General features: G+C 45.7%; 1 protein-coding gene across 4 annotated transcripts in view; it reads right to left on the reverse strand.

The window, feature by feature from the left end:
• Positions 1–3,008: 3,008 nt before the first annotated feature.
• Positions 3,009–20,652, reverse strand: part of mroh1 (maestro heat-like repeat family member 1) — a 42,820-nt gene continuing 25,176 nt past the window's right edge. For all 4 annotated transcript variants that reach the window (XM_046334873.1, XM_046334874.1, XM_046334875.1 and 1 more), the window contains 15 exons: positions 18,893–19,028; positions 18,354–18,466; positions 18,015–18,167; positions 17,761–17,915; positions 16,136–16,301; positions 15,812–16,008; positions 15,436–15,573; positions 15,195–15,309; positions 12,918–13,064; positions 11,673–11,861; positions 8,462–8,611; positions 6,700–6,834; positions 6,322–6,424; positions 5,822–5,887; positions 3,009–5,440 (listed from right to left, as the gene is read on the reverse strand). In XM_046334873.1, coding sequence (XP_046190829.1) covers positions 5,364–5,440; positions 5,822–5,887; positions 6,322–6,424; positions 6,700–6,834; positions 8,462–8,611; positions 11,673–11,861; positions 12,918–13,064; positions 15,195–15,309; positions 15,436–15,573; positions 15,812–16,008; positions 16,136–16,301; positions 17,761–17,915; positions 18,015–18,167; positions 18,354–18,466; positions 18,893–19,028 — 2,040 coding nt within the window. In that variant the 3' untranslated portion in view covers positions 3,009–5,363. The remainder of the gene's footprint in view (positions 5,441–5,821; positions 5,888–6,321; positions 6,425–6,699; positions 6,835–8,461; positions 8,612–11,672; positions 11,862–12,917; positions 13,065–15,194; positions 15,310–15,435; positions 15,574–15,811; positions 16,009–16,135; positions 16,302–17,760; positions 17,916–18,014; positions 18,168–18,353; positions 18,467–18,892; positions 19,029–20,652) is intronic.

Here is a 20,652-nt window from a genome sequence, read left to right on the forward strand (position 1 = left end):
GTTCAGATATGGTAAGTGGACTGGAGGCAGGGCATAAAAGGTATAACCAATCCAGTTTTTTGTGTCATCAAACATTTTGGGAAAGTACCTGCGTAAATTGCACACCCAACTCACTCAGGTGCTTTGCTGTATCTCATTTGACATTGTCCGTAAGCTTGAGTTCATTTTCACACAAAAAATCATACAATGATGGAAAGACCTGTGTGTTGTCCTTGTTAATGCAGACAGAGAAGAGCTCCAACTTCTTCATCATAGACTCAATTTTGTCTCCACATTGAATATAGTTGCGGAGAGTCCCTGTAATCCTAGATTCAGATCATTCAGTCGAGAAAAAGCATCACCCAGATAGGCCAGTCATGTGAGAAACTCGTCATCATGCAAGCAGTCAGACAAGTGAAAATTATGGTCAGTAAAGAAAACTTTAAGCTCGTCTCTCAATTTAAAAAACACGTGTCAATACTCTGTCCCTTGATAACCAGCGAACTTTTATGTTGTAAAAACGTTACATGGTCACAGTCCATATCATTGCATAGTGCAGAAAATACACAAGAGTTAAGGGGCTTTATCAAAGTTAACCATTTTCACTGTAGTGTCCAAAACGTCTTTCAACAACTTTAGACAAACTATTATTGCCTTTTCTCTTCTGCAGGACAATGTAGAACCAATATCACCATCTTCGGTCTTCTCTAGGACAATGAAGCATCAATATCACCATCTCCTGTCTTCTCTAGGACAATGAAGCATCAATATCATCATCTCCTGTCTTCTCTAGGACAATGTAGAACCAATATCACCATCTCCTGTCTTCTCTAGGACAATGAAGCATCAATATCACCATCTCCTGTCTTCTCTAGGACAATGAAGAACCAATATCACCATCTCCTGTCTTCTCTAGGACAATGAAGAACCAATATCACCATCTCCTGTCTTCTCTAGGACAATGAAGAACCAATATCACCCTCCCTTGTCTTCTCTAGGACAATGAAGAACCAATATCACCATCTCCTGTCTTCTCTAGGACAATGAAGAACCAATATGACCATCTCCTGTCTTCTCTAGGACAATGAAGAACCAATATCACCATCTCCTGAACCAATATGACCATCTCCTGTCTTCTCTAGGACAATGAAGAACCAATATCACCATCTCCTGTCTTTTCTAGGACAATGAAGCACCAATATCACCATCTCCTGTCATCTCTAGGACAATGAAGAACCAATATCACCATCTCCTGTCTTCTCTAGGACAATGAAGAACCAATATCACCATCTCCTGTCTTCTCTTGGACAATGTAGAACCAATATCACCATCTCCTGTCTTCTTTAGGACAATGAAGCATCAATATCACTATCTCCTGTCTTCTCTAGGACACTGTAGAACAAATATCACCATCCCTTGTCTTCTCTAGGACAATGAAGAACCAATATCACCATCTCCTGTCTTCTCTAGGACAATGTAGAACCAATATCACCATCCCTTGTCTTCTCTAGGACAATGAAGCATCAATATCACCATCTCCTGTCTTCTCTAGGACAATGAAGCATCAATATCATCATCTCCTGTCTTCTCTAGGACAATGTCTTCTCTAGGACAATGAAGAACCAATATCACCATCTCCTGTCTTCTCTAGGACAAGGACAATGAAGCATCAATATCACCATCTCCTGTCTTCTAGGACAATGAAGCATCAATATCACCATCTCCTGTCTTCTCTAGGACAATGAAGCATCAATATCACCATCTCCTGTCTTCTCTAGGACAATGAAGCATCAATATCACCATCTCCTGTCTTCTCAAGGACAATGTAGAACTAATATCACCATCTCCTGTCTACTCTAGGACAATGAAGAACCAATATCTAGGACAATGTAGAACCAATATCCCTTGTCTTCTCTAGGACAATGAAGCACCAATATCACCACCTCCTGTCTTCTCTAGGACAATGAAGCATCAATATCACCATCTCCTGTCCTGACCACTGATCTAGCTGGCGTTCCAATCCATAGCCTCTTCAAGTGCAGCTACAGTATATGATTGCATTACCTTCAAAGTCATTATTTAAAGATGGTCAATTAAGATTTGAAATAACCTGCATGACAATGTGGAGCTGCCATTTACGGTAAACCAATTGTTATCTGAAATTAACCGTGTTGACCTGAGAAGAACACCGGTGCCATTCAATGCGATGATGACACTGATCATTTTAAATCACCATTACGGATCTCGAGATTGGATTGCTTATTTAGACAATATGGGTTTCTCATGCAGAGCGGTCGCTGGAAGCAGTTTTAAGAGGACATCCAGTCATTCACATGGGCGAGTGGTTATCAAGGTTCAGCCCATTTCATTCAACAAGCCGTCATTTGGTCATGAAGTTAAATTGACTCAGATTCAATACGCCGGTATGTATTCTATTCCATTAGGTGTTGATTATCTCAGACTGCCTGAGACCCCAATCTGCTGACTGCAGTTGAATACAGTGGCCAGTTAGAACGTGCAGTGAATGTAACAATTATATGGCCTGGAGTTAAACTTCATCACCAATGGTTTGGTTCACCTTGAACACTACGGATCCAAATACTGCTGGGTGAGACTCACTTTCTTTTTCTTCTCATAGTCTTCAAACTACCCAACCAACTGTCCTCTCTTCCTTTTGAGGAGCTGTGAAGAGACCCAGTGGACAGTACTTTAAAGTGAGATATATTAAAAACCATTAGTCATTTAGAAAAACTGCTCTGATGGACACAATTAAATCTTATTCCCCAATTCACTTCCATCAGGCAGATGCCTTTCCAGATGAATGCTGTGTGAGGAGAGCAGGGGACTCCCACAGGTTATCAAATAAGCTTCCACATACAGTTTATATACTCAATAGTATAGAAGTACCTTTCCTTCATATATTCATCTTTCTCCATACTTTCCTTAGAAAACAGCTTTAATAACCATATGATTTATTATGTCTTAGTGCTTTCCTTTGAACAATTGTTACAAAAGGCTCAGGACACCAGTTATTTTTATAGGGATCGTCACTTTATTTTGTAAATAAAATATGATTTCCATCAACATCATAGGCCTGTTTCCGTTTCAAATTAACACAGTGTGCATATATAATACTTTTCCATGTCCATTATTGAAAGATGTCACATTAAAATATTACATTAACAAAGAATGGTCCAGAACAGCCATCATCCCCAGTAACCCTTCAACACCCCAGACACTGAGACACACAGGTCCAATCCAGCTGTACTTTAGGACCTGGACTTTTACCCAATTTAGGCAACACATTAAATAGCGCCTATACTGCACTTTACCACAGTAAAACATCTCTATCCACCAGTTAAACAACAAAACATGTGGATGTGTCATTCACTGTGTACAATGACAGACTGATTAAGTAGTGCAACGTAAAACCTCTCGACAGGAATGTCATCTCAAGACCTCATAACCTGTTATAATCAGTACCCTAACCCAATCACATGAAACGGACAGGAGTGGAAAAGTGAAGTGCATCTTGTAAGAGAAAGAGTGAGAGATATGACTAGGAGCAATGTGAAAAGAAAAGGTTGTGTCCATCTTAATGCAGCTACCCAGTAAAACTAGTATTTGTAGATATGGGTTCAAATACTATTTGGAATCATTTCAAGTACATTAGGTGTTCTTAATTCTGCTTGCCTGCTGGCACAATGGATCCAATAGAAAAGCGCTGGCTAAACTGCCAACCCAGCCCCTCTGGCAGGTTAAAGTAAACCACACTATTTTTGAAATAAATCAAATAGTATTTAAATCCAGGTCTGATTATTTGGCACTGTGGCAACTCCACGGGAGGGCCTGGCTGCGTACATGTTGTACCTGGGGTAAAGAAGAACAGATAAAGACTAGGGGTCACGTTCATTAGGCACCAAATGGAAGAAAACTGACTGAAAACAGGGAGGGACTATCTGGACTAACTTCCCATATTCATTTTCCGTTGCGAGGTCCTAATGAAAGTGACCCAGACGTTTTCCCTGACCTGACGAGTAGAAACTCTGGGCCCTCAATGTATAACTATATAACTAGGGCCTGTTTTCCCCCTTGGTGAGGTCTCGTGGTCAGGAGTAAACTCCTGTTCCTACAAGACATTTTCTGAACTAGCTACAATAGTGTTTCAGGATGCAGTTCTGTTGTTAAACAATGCTAGCACGGGAATAAATGGAGCCTCTGAAATCCCTTCTGCCTCAGAAGTAACTGTAAGAACAGGTACATGGGATGGTTTTGGGCTGTCCTCGCTGACAGACAGCCTCCTTGGACGTGGCTGATAACTGCTCATCCTTGAGTGGAGGGCTGTGACGGTCATGGAGCTTTTGGTCACCAAATGACTGCGGTCACCGTAACAACCATTCAAATAGCTAAATAAATACAAATTAATAAATCTAGACGCACATTTCTCCTGCGTTCCTGACTGCATGTGCTGCCATAGAAACAGAATGAATAGAACAGGAGTCCCCATTCAACTCAACGTTGGCATAATGGGTGGACTGGCAGTCATTGCGAGTCTACCCATAGGACCAAAGCAGGAAGTAAAATATGTGCTGTGATTTGGTGATTCAACTCAATAGACATGACAAAAAGTACAGTACATTCCATTGCATGAGCCACAGCAGTTAACATCATTTGAATGAACATTCTACATTACAACAAAGTTTAATCATGTTAAGAGTCCATGTTGCAGAAGAAAGGGACTTCACTGCACACATTAATTTTCTGTGGTAATGGAGGTTACTTTCTTTCCGGTATTCATCCATAACCGTGGGTTACAGGGTAATAGTGCCCTACGTGTGTTTCAGGGGTTGATCCACTACACTAGTGTGAATAGAGGCTGGAGATCAACCCCTAGCCCCTCCCCGCAAGACCCTTTTCCTGACCTGAAAGGGACAGACCACTATAACCAATATGGTGGAGATTCCATCCAGCAGGCAAATCCCATCAGGAGGCCAAGGAAGTAACTACCATATTGCCTAAACTTTTCTAATCCCTTCAGGTCTACAGGTGTGCTTAGGGAAGAGGGGATAGGGCTCCATTTGGAATTCAGCTAAACACTAAGCTCAGCGGAGGTCAAGCCCATTGGCCAATTGACCTAACCCACTGTCAACATTCTAAAAGACAAATTCAAAAAGTGTCAGATTTCATAATACTGCTCCAAAGTGCTATGCATGTTTTCTATACATGGAGGTACAGTCTTTGGTCACTAATACATATTTTCACGGACTAATTCAAGTTGCACTGTCAACATGTGAAGTACCAGATCATCTTTGTAGAAAACAGTAACATGAACAACTCTAAAACAGCTAATGAAGTAATGAATGGCAGGCAGGATGTGTGTCTGTTCAATGGAAGTGGCCCATAGCTTCAGCTGCCTTGACTCTCACCACTGGGTCTGGGTCCTGGAGCAGCATGACCAGACCTGGGAGACACCACACACAGAACACAGTATGAGGTCATTGTCTTCCCCCAGGTGGCATCACTCCTATGCAACGCTGGTCAGATAAGAAAATTAGGTTTCCCGTTTCCCTGACCAGACAGAAGACAATGAGTATGAGGAGGTTTCCCTGATCAGACAGAAGACAATGAGTATGAGGAGGTTTCCCTGATCAGACAGAAGACAATGAGTATGAGGAGGTTTCCCTGATCCCTTGGATCTGAGAAGGAATAACTCCTGGCCCGACATACACAAGCACCTTTAGTGACAGTAATATCACATGGAAGGAGTACTCATCACACAGACTACTACAACCGTTCCAACAGGCCCAAGTCACTGGGAAGCAGAACTAGAGAAACAGCCTACCTTTGGTCACACTCCCCATGTTGATGTGAGAAAATAATTCCTCAGGAAGATTACCCAGAAGGAAACCTACAAAGAAATAAAGGACATTAGATAAATATTTTAAGTGAAAATCTATACCATGGTAAATGAGAGAGAATATTTGGTTTGTGCAAACAAGCTTCACTGATATTCTCTTCTTGAAAATGACATGTATCCTATATTAATAACAGAACACTGTTTGAAAAATGACTAATACTTTTCTAACTCACTAATGACTACAAAGGGATAGCTACAGAAGCTAAGACACAGAGCAGAGCCATGTTGAGCAGGGTTGAGGTCAATTCACAAGGTAAACTAAATTCCAATTTTCCTTATTGAAAAGCATTGAAGAGAATTGGGATTTCAGTGTACTTCCTGAATTGAATTGGAATAGAACCCAACCCTGGTGTTGAGGTGAAGTTGAGGAAACAGAGATGATCAAAGAAAACAGAGACATCCCACTAACCAGTTTCCCTACCTACCGATAAACATAGCAGCGCCGGCCCGAACCTCGGCCCAGCTGCTTTTGAAGAACTGGATGACAGTGATGTGGTAGAAGTTGAGCATGCCAGGGAAGTCTTGAATCTGGGGACAGATCAAAGAACAGTTCTATCATATGAAGAGAGAAAAATAACTGTAACCTTTTGTAGTAGAACATTATTCAAGGTGGGTTTCCAAGGCAACTGCTCGTGATTGCATAGCGTGCAACGCATTTAAAAAGCTGTTTACAACAGTAGGCAAATAATTTCCGCCTCCTGACGCCAGATCTCCGTTACTAGTTTTGATGGCCAACGGTGAGGTCTGTACCAGTTTGTGGATGGTGAGTAGAGTATTACAGTATTAGATAGTGATCAACTCACAATATATTTGGTGAGGTCGTTGATGAACTCTCCGTAGTGCAGACTCTTGTCCTCGTGGAGATGGTTCTGGAACATAGTGGTGATGAGCTCTGAGCCCACCACCGGAGCACACACTCGCATGGCATACTTACACGCCTGCACGGACAAACAGACAGGAAACAATCTTTTAGCCTACCATCTGAGTCTCTGCACAAAGGCTGCTTCAGTTCAATCCACATGACGTAATAATGTATAATTTCCTTTCATCTATGACATAAACCAGACTATATCAGATTAATCTTTGATATAACCTTTTCTAACTAGGGGGCAGTATTTTCATTTTTGGATTAAAAAATGCATATTATTGACAGCTTTGGATAGAAAACACTGATGTTTCCAAAACTGCAAAGATATGGTCTGTGAGTGTAACAGAACTGATGTTACAGGCGAAACCTAGATAAAAATCCAACCAGGAAGTGCCCCATTTTTTTTTGAAAGCCCTGCATGCCAATGACTCCTTATATGGCTGTGAATGGGCTACGAATGAGCTTACGCCTTCTACGTATTCCCCAAGGTGTCTACAGCACTGTGACGTCTTTTTACGCATTTATGTTGAAGAATAGCCATAAGGGACCACATTGAGCAAGTGGTCACATGATGGTTCCCACAGAAAATGTTGCGTAAAGTACACAAGAAGCCATTTTTCCAATCGCTTCTTATGAGAAACCAATTGTCCCGGTGGATATTTTATCGAATAGATATGTGAAAAACACCTTGCGAATTGATTCTAAACAACGTTTGACATGTTTCTGTCGATATTATGGAGCTAATTTGGGAAAAAGTTTGCAGTTGTAGTGACTGCATTTTCCGGTCCATTTCTCAGCCAAACGTGAAGAACAGACGGAGCTATTTCAACTACAAAAATATTATTTTTGGAAAAAAGGAACATTTGCTATCTAACTGGGAGTCTCCTGAGTGAAAACATCCAAAGTTCTTCAAAAGGTAAATTATTTAATTTGATTGCTTTTCTTATTTTCGTGAAAATGTTGCCTGCTGGTAGCAGAGCCTAGAATAGCATTATGCCATGATAAACTTACACAAATGCTTGTCTAGCATTGGCTGTGAAGCATATTTTGAAAATCTGAGATGACAGTGTGATTAACAAAAGGCTAAGCTGTGTCTCAATATATTTCATTTGTGATTTTCATGAATAGGAAAATTTTCTTGGACGATTTATGTCCGCTGCGTTATGGTAATTAGTTTGAGGCTATGATTACGCTCCCGCATGCGGGATGGGTAGTATCAAGAAGATAAACCAGACTATATAATAATATAATAATATAATATGCCATTTAGCAGACGCTTTTATCCAAAGCGACTTACAGTCATGTGTGCATACATTCTACGTATGGGTGGTCCCAGGGATCGAACCCACTACCCTGGCGTTACAAGCGCCATGCTCTACCAACTGAGCTACAGAAGGACCAGATGAATCTATGACATAAACCAGACTATATCAGATGCATCTATGATATAAACCAGACAATATCAGATGCATCTATGACATAAACCAGACAATATCAGATGCATCTATGATATAAACCAGACAATATCAGATGAATCTATGATATAAACCAGACTATACCAGATTAATTCTAGGTATGTAAAGCACAGGACTGCAAAGAAAACTAGACAACAGGTATAATATACCAAACATCAAACCAGTTTGTAGAACCATAGTTCCCCAAGTCCACTGCCTGAGTGTTGATGTGAAGTTACCCACCTTGACCACCTGCAGGTTGGGGTCACTGAGGTGCAGCAGCAGGCTGACCAGTACGTTGTGGATCTGGTCTTTGAACACAGGCTCTCCGGAACCAAACTTAGACAGGTTCCCCAGGAGCATGATGGAGGCACAGCGGATCTCATCATTCTCCTGTTGGGTCAACAGTACAGGAGCACAGTTAGAGGATTCAACCTAAACCCATCATAACATTAACACACACCAGTAGACCTACATAACAGAGAACCTTGAGAGGATTCAACCTAGACCCATAACATTAACACACACCAGTAGACCTACATAACAGAGAACCTTGAGAGGACTCACACTAAACCCATCATAACATTAACACACCAGTAGACCTACATAACAGAGAACCTTGAGAGGATTCAACCTAAACCCATCATTATATTAACACACACCAGTAGACCTACATAACAGAGAACCTTGAGGATTCACACTAAACCCATCATTATATTAACACACCAGTAGACCTACATAACAGAGAACCTTGAGGATTCACACTAAACCCATCATAACATTAACACACCAGTAGACCTACATAACAGAGAACCTTGAGAGGATTCACACTAAACCCATCATAACATTAACACACAGCAGTAGACCTACATAACAGAGAACCTTGAGAGGATTCACACTAAACCCATCATAACATTAACACACCAGTAGACCTAAATAACAGAGAACCTTGAGAGGATTCAACCTAAACCCATCATAACATTAACACACCAGTAGACCTACATAACAGAGAACCTTAAGAGGATTCACACTAAACCCATCATTATATTAACACACACCAGTAGACCTACATAACAGAGAACCTTGAGAGGATTCACACTAAACCCATCATAACATTAACACACACCAGTAGACCTACATAACAGAGAACCTTGAGAGGATTCAACCTAAACCCATCATTATATTAACACACACCAGTAGACCTACATAACAGAGAACCTTGAGAGGATTCACACTAAACCCATCATAACATTAACACACACCAGTAGACCTACATAACAGAGAACCTTGAGAGGATTCAACCTAGACCCATCATTTAAAACACTGTCATTTAGTAGATCAAACCCTTCTTATCCAGAGCGACTCAGTCTAACATCCATTTATTGAAACAAGGTTGTCCTTTTCTTGATCCTGTCAACTTCTACATGATAGAAATCTGTCCCTGAGAAACTAGGAACTCAAAACACCAAATATCACAAACATATATCTTGCCTTCTCTCTGAGAAGTGAAATGTAATAAGCCTAACAAATGTGTTTCAGACGTTGTAGCCCCATCACAAGCATCCTCCTCAGAGGCCACTAGTCTCTAATACCCTGACTATACCGATCGCTGCAAAATAAATGTAGGAATCCATGTTATTCAATTATTGTACCCACACTGCTCGTCTGCGTTGCCAAGGGCAAAAATAGAAGTCATTCCTATTTCTGACACAGATCGCGCTGCAAATCCTGCCTCTCCCATCTCCTCATTGGTTTATAGAAGCAGGTACGCACGTGCCATCTCCTCACTGGTTATACCCACGTGGGTGATTGAAAGACGAACTGTTGCCGGTTGTCGTGGTAATACGATGAAACTTTAGATACCAATCATCATATAAGTTAAATGATGAAAAAGCCTGGAAGGAGGAGAGATGACTAGAAACAATTCGGTTGACCGTTTTTTGTGTGTGATATTAACTAATGTTAATATCCCAGGACAAATTAACTAGCAACAGCAAGCTAGCAAAATAGGACAAATTAACTAGCAACAGCAAACTAGATAAATAGGACAAATTAACTAGCAACAGCAAGCTAGCAAAATAGGACAAATTAACTAGCAACAGCAAGCTAGCAAAATAGGACAAATTAACTAGCAACAGCAAACTAGATAAATAGGACAAATTAGCTAGCAAGTGTAAGCTAAATTGCCATAAATGTGTAATGCTTTTCGACCTGTCCCCAAATTAATGTAATTGGTTAGGAGTTTGTTTTGATATTTTAACCTGTGTGTCGTGATGGCGTTTGGTGTAGGGGGACAAAATAAGTGTGCACACGATGGAGCACGCTCGCAGCCGGTTTGGGTTCCGTGTCAGGGATTGGTGCAATTTCACCTTAATCTATATATATCAGGTAGGGGAGTTACCAAGAGAGAAAAGCATATTTTAGGGTGCCAGACGCTGGACTTATGTCAGGAATAGTTCAAATAAGCTTAAAGACCCAACCACATATACCTCAATGACGCTTGTCTCAGGTTAAACTGCATGTCTTATGTTATTAACTACAAAAGGCCCCTGAGGTAAGAAACCTATTTTGCAACCTTGCAAAGTTTCAGTAATTGTATTATTTTTTATTTATTTAACCTTTATTTAACTAGGCAAGTCAGTTAGGAACACATTCTTATTGACAATGATGGCCTAGGAACAGTGGGTTAACTGCCTTTTTCAGGGGCAGAATGACAGATTTTTACCTTATCAGTGCGGGGATTCGATCTTGCAACCTTTCAGTTACAAGTCCAACGCTCTACCCACTTTATTTTGTCCCCCTACACCAAACGCAGGTTAAAATATCAAAACACACACTGAACCTGCCGCCCCAAAGTAATAAATGGATAAAAGCTACTGGACATGGAATCAATGTACAAGGACCAGGATTCACCTCTATTTTGATTGAACCCAAACTACCAGTTAAGTTGACTGAAAAACACATTCCCATTTACAGCAATGATCTGGGGAATAGTTATAGGGGAGAGGGGCGATGAATGAGCCAATAGTAAGCTTGGGATGATTAGGTGATGGTATGAGGGCCAGATTGGGAATTTAGCCAGGACACCAGGGTTAACACCCCTACTCTAACAGTAAGTGCCATGGGATCTTTAGTGACCACAGAGAGTCAGGACACCTGTAACGTCCCATCCGAAAAACAGCACCCTACACAGGGCAATGTCCCCAATCACTGCCCTGGGGCATTGAGATATTTTTTTTAGACCAGATTAAAAGGGTGCCTCTTACTGGCCCTCCAACAACACTTCCAGCAGCATCTGGTCTCCTATCTAGGGACCGACCAGGACCAACCCTGCTTAGCTTCAGAGGCAATCTAGCAGTGGGCTGCAGCAGGGTGGTAATGCTACCATCACAACAGTGGGCTGCAGCAGGGTGGTAACCATGACAACAGAGAAGTGTATATCTGCTCAACTCACACTCTCCAGGAAGGGTTTGATCTTCATGAAGATGTAGACGACCAGCAGCTGGACGTTCTTCTTGTCCAGGTAGAGGAGCACCTTGGACAGGCCCGACATGGCCTCCAGAGTGATGCGTTTCCCAGGGTCGTCCTTCTCCTCCATCCCAGAGCTCATAGCAGCCAGCAGCTCCTTGGCATACTTATTTACCTAGAAAATAGATTTGGTATAGGTTGTGATTACCTAGGAGATGCATATTTGTCTTAAACATTGTTCCCCTCTGCTGCTGTCTTGGTTAGATGAGAAGGATGTACTACAAAGTAGGATTAGCCAGAACTTACCTAATATTCTGAAATCACTTATTTTATACAAGCTTGAAATTGGTATGGTCTAATTGATTCAACCAAAAACACAGTTCAGATTTCTTAATGAACCAGAAAATCAATATATATTTTGGGTTGTTTATAAAATATATCTGGCTAACGCATTGCTCCTGCTCTGTAGTATATCCTAACCCGATCCCTCTGATATCTCTTGAAACTTCTGTTAATACTTTTTGCCTGCGTAATATTGCCACATTGAGGTAAGATTAATCAGTCATACCTTCTCAGGTGATCCTATGGTGATGTTCCCCAGCCCCCTGACAACCAGCACCTCCCCTCCCCCCTCCATATGTACCTTCTCAGGTGATCCTATGGTGATGTTCCCCAGCCCCCTGACAACCAGCACCTCTCCTCCCCCCTCCATATGTACCTTCTCAGGTGATCCTATGGTGATGTTCCCCAGCCCCCTGACAACCAGCACCTCCCCCCCCCTCCATATGTACCTTCTCAGGTGATCCTATGGTGATGTTCCCCAGCCCCCTGACAACAAGCACCTCCCCTCTCCATATGCATCTTCTCAGGTGATCCCACAGCGATGTTCCCCAGCCCCCTGACAACCAGCACCTCCCCTCCCCCTCCATATGTACCTTCTCAGGTGATCCCACAGGTGATGTTCCCCAGCCCCCTGACAACAAGTCCCCTCCCCTGATCCCAACCAGCACCTGACAACCACCTCCCCTCCCCCTCCACATGTACCTTCTCAGGTGATCCCACAGCGATGTTCCCCAGCCCCCTGACAACAAGCACCTCCCCTCCCCCCTCCATATGTATCTTCTCAGGTGATCCCACAGCGATGTTCCCCAGCCCCCCCTCCATATGTACCTTCTCAGGTGATCCCACAGTGATGTTCCCCAGTGATGTTCCCCCCCCCCTCCATATGTACCTTCTCAGGTGATCCCACAGCGATGTTCCCCAGCCCCCTGACGGCCAGCATGCGGACGGTACAGCAGGGGTCAGAGATACGCTCCATCATGTTGTTCATCAGGACATCCATCATCATCAGCTCTGTCACTACGTGGTGGTTCAGCAACTAGCGTTACAGAGACAGAACACAGTAGTTCAGCAACTGGCGTTACCCACAGAGACAGAACACAGTGGTTCAGCAACTAGCCTTACACACAGAGACAGAACACAGTGTGAAGCCGGTACATTGAGATATACATGAAGGAGACCTACAAAAGCACAACAAATGCAATGTAAACTACTTTGACTCCTGGTGACAACGACAATTAAAATGCAATCCCTTCTAAGTATTATAATACTGTAAAGCCACTATGTCCAGTTTGACATCCTAACTCTGTCACACCTGTGGGCAGCCCCCCCTCCAACACCAGGTTTTACCTTATGACCCCCCCACAAGCATCACGGGTACATCCGATCTGCCAACTTCTGTCTGTAGTGTTTGAACAGTTTGGGCTACACACTAATATGACCCTCACAAACACGAACATGTCAGTTGTTTCACTCCAGGACGCCCACAACCCTTATAAGACTAGTCTGAAGGTAGCCGTGCACCACTTTAAAAAAAATATACATGGAACTTTATGGAGATAGTTTAGTGCTTAAACTAAGGGGTTAAATACATCAACAAAATGTTAGCTTAGTAAGCAGAGTTGCAGTTCTTGACACAAACCAGTGTGCCTGGAACCTACTGTACTACCATACCCTGTTCAAAGACACTTCTATATTGTCTTGCCCATTCATCTTCCGAATGGCACACATATACACTCCATATCTCAATTGTCTCAAGGCTTAAAAATCCTTCTTTAACCTGTCTCCTCCCCCAGACCTTTCTGTCCTTCTGTAGCTCAGTTGGTAGAGCTTGTAACGCCAGGGTAGTGGGTTCGATTCCCGGGACCATCCATACGTAGAATGTATGCACACATGACTGTAAGTCGCTTTGGATAAAAGCGTCTGCTAAATGGCATATTTCTTCTTTTATTTCTATGAACTGCACTAGCTAGCTAACTTAGCTCATCGCTAGCTTGGTTTGCTAGCTAGTTACAGTAGCTTGGCAAAACGGCAACATTTTCGCTAACTAGCTAAATTTTACAGCCAGCATTGTCTATAACGATGATGTTACAATTGCCAAACGTTTGGCAAAACAAATAATTTATGATACCATGATGTATGACAGGGTTGGATGTTGCATGCAATTTCTATTGCATTTGAATTGATTTGTGTAGCAGCAAAGCTGATGTCACTTGCATCTGCAACAGATATTGCATCCAAATTGCTTGGTGTGACACAGGATTTATATGTTTGCAGATGTGAAGGGTCTGGATAGGTATAATCAGTGTGGTGGTGGACATTCTACCATATTCCCTCCTTACAGACCTACAACAGTGGGCCCTGGGCTTGGCTCACCTTACAGACCTACAACAGTGGGCCCTGGGCTTGGCTCACAGACCTACAACAGTGGGCCCTGGGCTTGGCTACAACAGTGGGCCCTGGGCTTGGCTCACAGACCTACAACAGTGGGCCCTGGGCTTGGCTCACAGACCTACAACAGTGGGCCCTGGGCTTGGCTCACCTTACAGACCTACAACAGTGGGCCCTGGGCTTGGCTCACCTTACAGACCTACAACAGTGGGCCCTGGGCTTGGCTCACCTTACAGACCTACAACAGTGGGCCCTGGGCTTGGCTCACCTTACAGACCTACAACAGTGGGCCCTGGGCTTGGCTCACCTTACAGACCTACAACAGTGGGCCCTGGGCTTGGCTCACCTTACAGACCTACAACAGTGGGCCCTGGGCTTGGCTCACCTTACAGACCTACAACAGTGGGCCCTGGGCTTGGCTCACCTTACAGACCTACAACAGTGGGCCCTGGGGGCTTACAGCTCACCTTACAGACCTACAACAGTGGGCCCTGGCTCACCTTACAGCTACAACAGTGGGCTGGGCTTGGCACCTTACAGACCTACAACAGTGGGCCCTGGGCTTGGCTCACCTTACAGACCTACAACAGTGGGCCCTGGGCTTGGCTCACCTTACAGACCTACAACAGTGGGCCCTGGGCTTGGCTCACCTTACAGACCTACAACAACAGTGGGCCAGTGGGCCCTGGGCTTGGCTCACCTTACAGACCTACAACAGTGGGCCCTGGGCTTGGCTCACCTTACAGACCTACAACAGTGGGCCCTGGGCTTGGCTCACCTCAGAGAAGAAGGCTGTGATAGTGACCCTCTGACACTCGTAGATGTTGTTGAGACAGGGGCACAGACACTCCACTATGGCCGGGAGACGAGGGCCTGCGTGTTTGGCCACGGCCCTGAAAACAACAACACACCGCTCACACTAACTGGTACAGCATATAGGGTAGCTATACTGTACATATCATGAAGAAAGAGTTAGGGTTGAACCAGGATGTGGACATGAAGCCAGGGTCAGGGTGTACCTGGCGAGGAGGGTGACCCCGGTGATGTGCTGCTGGGGGTCCTTCATCTTGTCCCAGGCCCCCTCCTGGTCCAGGGGTTTAACTACATGGTCCAGCTGGGCCCGGGCCAGGAGGATCCGCAGCGCCTCCACCGCTACCCTGCAGACCCAGGAACACACAGACAAAGGAGTTAAACCTTGAATAAAAATAACTACATTTTTCTTCACATTGTATGGTAACTATGATCAGTGAAACAGATACTGTCATTACCTGTACTGAACTTCATAGAGTATGTCGCGTGTCTCTCCAGATAATCTAATGAAGTGTCCCTGCACTCCAGCCCATGTGTCTTATGATACAGTATGTGCTAGCTAGTGTATGTCGTCTCCTAACCCACCCGCACACGTCGAAGCCGGCGGACACTTTGGTGGGGCTCTTCCTGTGTGTTCCGGAGCTGTTGATGTCTTTGGGTAGTGTGACCCCCACGCTGGAGCCCAGGCGGACCAGCAGGGAGCTGAAGAGCTGGGGGAACAGGGACACCACCGCCTCCTGGCTCTGCCCGTTCAGCATCATCTCCTTCAGGGCACAGGTCATCTGACACAATAGAATAGCATAGAAAATGATTGCTCAGACTTGTACATTTGATACAAATATACTGAGCAAAACACCACTACCCAGATATCTACAGTCTCATCATAGCACTCTACAACCTGCTACTCACAGCTAGAGGGTGACTGGTGGCCACCTTGGTGAGGCCTCCTCTCATCATGGACTCCTTCTTGTCCACGTAGGGCACCATGATGTTGAGCTTATCCATCAGCATCTCCATGATCTGAGAGGTCAGTTTACTGTCTGCCCCCAGGGCAATCCACATCTCACAGCTCCAACTGGGGATCACACAGGGAGAAGTGACCATGAGGGGTAGGGCTCACTTTGAATGGGAGGCAGTGAAAACATTCTCTGCTACTAAACACAGGGTTGCAAAATGTCAAACATTCCCCAAATCCATCAGTTCTCCAGAAATACTGGTTGGAAGATTCATGGAGTCTCACTCGTGTGTGTGTGTGTGTGTGTGTGTGTGTGTGTGTGAGAGCAAGAGAATTAACACATCAAATGAAGCAGGGAGAAAGGGAGTTGACTTTTGGAAAGGAGAAGGACAGGAGGAGAGAGCTGTCACTTGTCAAATGGAGAAACAAAAACAGAGGAATCTTCCTTGTTGAACAGAGGGGAGATAGAAGAGGGAGAGAGAGCTGGTTCTCACCTCTCGAAGGGCAGGTGGTAGGAGATGGGAGGGAGAGAAGGTTCTCACCTGTCGAAGGGTAGGGGGTAGGAGATGGAGGGAGGGAGGAGAGGAAGAGAGAGATGGTTCTCACCTGTTGAAGGGCAGGGGGTAGGAGATGGAGGGAGGGAGGAGAGGAAGAGAGAGATGGTTCTCACCTGTTGAAGGGCAGGGGGTAGGAGATGGAGGGAGGGAGGAGAGGAAGAGAGAGATGGTTCTCACCTGTTGAAGGGTAGAGATGGTTCTCACCTGTTAGGGGGTAGGAGATGGAGGGAGGAGAGGAAGAGAGATGGTTTTCACCTGTTGAAGGGTAGGGGGTAGGAGATGGAGAGAGAGATGGTTCTCACCTGTCAAAGGGTAGGGGGTAGGAGATGGGAGGGAGAGAAGGTTCTCACCTGTCAAAGGGTAGGGGGTAGGAGATGGTTCTCACCTGTTGAAGGGCAGGGGGTAGGAGATGGAGGGAGGAGAGGAAGAGAGAGATGGTTCTCACCTGTTGAAGGGTAGGGGGTAGGAGATGGAGGGAGGGAGGAGAGGAAGAGAGAGATGGTTCTCACCTGTTGAAGGGTAGGGGGTAGGAGATGGAGGGAGGAGAGGAAGAGAGATGGTTTTCACCTGTTGAAGGGTAGCAGGGGGGTAGGAGATGGAGAGAGAGATGGTTCTCACCTGTCAAAGGGTAGGGGGTAGGAGATGGGAGGGAGAGAAGATGGTTCTCACCTGTTGAAGGGTAGGGGGTAGGAGATTGTTCTCACCTGTCGAAGGGTAGGGGTAGGAGATGGAGGGGAGGAGATGGAGGGAAAGAGAGATGGTTCTCACCTGTTGAAGGGTAGTGGGAGATGGAGGGAGAGGAGGAGAGGAAGAGAGAGATGGTTCTCACCTGTTGAAGGGCAGGGGGTAGGAGATGGAGGGAGGGAGGGAGAGGAAGAGAGAGATGGTTCTCACCTGTTGAAGGGTAGGGGGTAGGAGATGGAGGGAGGGAGGAGAGGAAGAGAGAGATGGTTCTCACCTGTTGAAGGGTAGGGGGTAGGAGATGGAGGGAGGGAGGAGAGGAAGAGAGAGATGGTTCTCACCTGTCGAAGGGCAGGGGGTAGGATATGAGTGTGTTGATGACAGTCTGGAGGTGCTGTGTAGCAAGGATGAGGATGGACTGGGCCACAGACACCTTCACCTGCTCCTCACTGATCATCTGCAGACGGATGTGAAGCACCTCCAGCATCTCTGATACCTGACACACACAGATCATTTAGAGGGGGTGAACGTGTGTGAGAGAGCCAGTGAGTGTGAGAGCCAGTGAGTGTGAGAGCCAGTGAGTGTGAGAGCCAACCAGGTCTTGTAGTCCAGCTCCTCTGTTCTTCAGCAGGGTGTTGAGTAGAACACTGGAGGCTCTGGAGCAGTTAGATTGAGAGTCCACCAGCCCCTCAATTAACATGAAGATCAGAGTGTTGAGCTGCTGCTGGGGCAGACGCTTACTGATGATCTACACAGATGAGGGGAAAAGACAGACAAAATAAAGACACACATTATGAAAGCAGAGTTGCAAAAATCCAGTAACTTTCCCTAAATTCTCAGGTTTTCCAGAAAGAGTTGACCAGAATTTTGAAACCCAAGGTGAAACATGTGTAAATATGTTTGACTATGTAATGCTGTATTCTCCTATCCTCACCTTGGCCAGCTCGGAGCACGTCTTGTAGAGGACAGAGTGGTCTGGGTTGTCCATGTTCTCCCTCAGTGTGATCAGTCTCTCCACAGAGTCGTCTTTATAGTCCAGAGAGAAGCCTAGCGCCAGGGCAGGGAGACAATGAGACCAGCTGCAGCTGAGCTCCACACACTGCAATCTCCCTCCCAGCGGAATGCCACACAGAGGTGTGCTTCCCAAATAGCAGCCCATTCGCTATATAGTAAACTCCTTTTGACCAGAGCCTTATGGGCCCTATATAGGGAATAGGGTGCCCTTTGGGAGGAACCAGAGTTTCCTGTATTAAAGGGGCTCACAAATGGGCTGTATTGGTCGCTGGGGGAGTTAAGCTGGTCGCTGGGGGAGTTAAGCTGGTCGCTGGGGGAGTTAAGCTGGTCGCTGGGGGAGTTAAGCTGGTCGCTGGGGGAGTTAAGCTGGTCGCTGGGGGAGTTAAGCTGGTCACCAGAGAATAGGAAACTAAACAAAACAAGGTGTCCTGAATCAGAGACAGTGTGTGTGTGTGTTACCTTCATAGCGTAGCTGGATGTAGAGCAGGGTGTAGATGCAGTCGATGGCTGCCCTGCGGACCAGGGGGTTGGGGTCGGTGCATCGGGGGGCCAGGCGGCCCAGGAGAGAACCCAGGTTGTGGAAGGTTACCATGTTCTACAAAGACAGAACACCCAGATTAAGGCTATGGGTTGGTTCCACGTTTAAAGGGATCCTTCAGGATTTTGGCAATGAGGCCCTGTATGAGGCCCTGTATGTGAGGCCCTGTATGAGGCCCTGTATGAGGCCCTGTATGAGGCCCTGTATGTGAGGCCCTGTATGAGGCCCTGTATGTGAGGCCCTGTATGTGAGGCCCTGTATGTGAGGCCCTGTATGTGAGGCCCTGTATGTGAGGCCCTGTATGTGAGGCCCTGTATGTGAGGCCCTGTATGTGAGGCCCTGTATGTGAGGCCCTGTATGTGAGGCCCTGTATGAGGCCCTGTGTGAGGCCCTGTATGAGGCCCTGTATGAGGCCCTGTATGTGAGGCCCTGTATGTGAGGCCCTGTATGTGAGGCCCTGTATGTGAGGCCCTGTATGTGAGGCCCTGTATGTGAGGCCCTGTATGTGAGGCCCTGTATGTGAGGCCCTGTATGTGAGGCCCTGTATGTGAGGCCCTGTATGTGAGGCCCTGTATGTGAGGCCCTGTATGTGAGGCCCTGTATGTGAGGCCCTGTATGTGAGGCCCTGTATGTGAGGCCCTGTATGTGAGGCCCTGTATGTGAGGCCCTGTATGTGAGGCCCTGTATGTGAGGCCCTGTATGTGAGGCCCTGTATGTGAGGCCCTGTATGTGAGGCCCTGTATGTGAGGCCCTGTATGTGAGGCCCTGTATGTGAGGCCCTGTATGTGAGGCCCTGTATGTGAGGCCCTGTATGTGAGGCCCTGTATGTGAGGCCCTGTATGTGAGGCCCTGTATGTGAGGCCCTGTATGTGAGGCCCTGTATGTGAGGCCCTGTATGTGAGGCCCTGTATGTGAGGCCCTGTATGTGAGGCCCTGTATGTGAGGCCCTGTATGTGAGGCCCTGTATGTGAGGCCCTGTATGTGAGGCCCTGTATGTGAGGCCCTGTATGAGGCCCTGTGAGGCCCTGTATGTGAGGCCCTGTATGTGAGGCCCTGTATGTGAGGCCCTGTATGTGAGGCCCTGTATGTGAGGCCCTGTATGAGGCCCTGTATGAGGCCCTGTATGTGAGGCCCTGTATGTGAGGCCCTGTATGTGAGGCCCTGTATGTGAGGCCCTGTATGTGTGAGGCCCTGTATGTGAGGCCCTGTATGTGAGGCCCTGTATGCCCTGAGGCCCTGTATGTGAGGCCCTGTATGTGAGGCCCTGTATGTGAGGCCCTGCCCTGTGAGGCACTGCTAACTAGCTAACTAGCTTTAGCGCAATGAGGCCCTGTATGAGGCCCTGTATGAGGCCCTGTATGAGGCCCTGTATGTGAGGCCCTGTATGTGAGGCCCTGTATGTGAGGCCCTGTATCTACTTCCCCCACTTGTGGATACCATTTTTATCACTCTGTGTCCAGTATTAAGGAAATTAGAAGTTGTTTCGCAAGCCAATGCTAACTAGCTTTAGCGCAATGACAAAGTATATTGGTATCTACAAGGCTGCTGCTAGCAGATACCCATAGACTTTAGTTCAGTTCACCTGTTCATCAGAGTCTGGGAAAGTAAATAAATGGCCTCATTGCAAAAATCCCCAAGAATCCTTTTAACAATAAAGAAGCACTTTTATCAACTACTACTG

The sequence above is a fragment of the Oncorhynchus gorbuscha genome, unplaced genomic scaffold, assembly GCF_021184085.1.
Source record: "Oncorhynchus gorbuscha isolate QuinsamMale2020 ecotype Even-year unplaced genomic scaffold, OgorEven_v1.0 Un_scaffold_617, whole genome shotgun sequence".
In the NCBI taxonomy this organism is placed as follows: domain Eukaryota; kingdom Metazoa; phylum Chordata; class Actinopteri; order Salmoniformes; family Salmonidae; genus Oncorhynchus; species Oncorhynchus gorbuscha.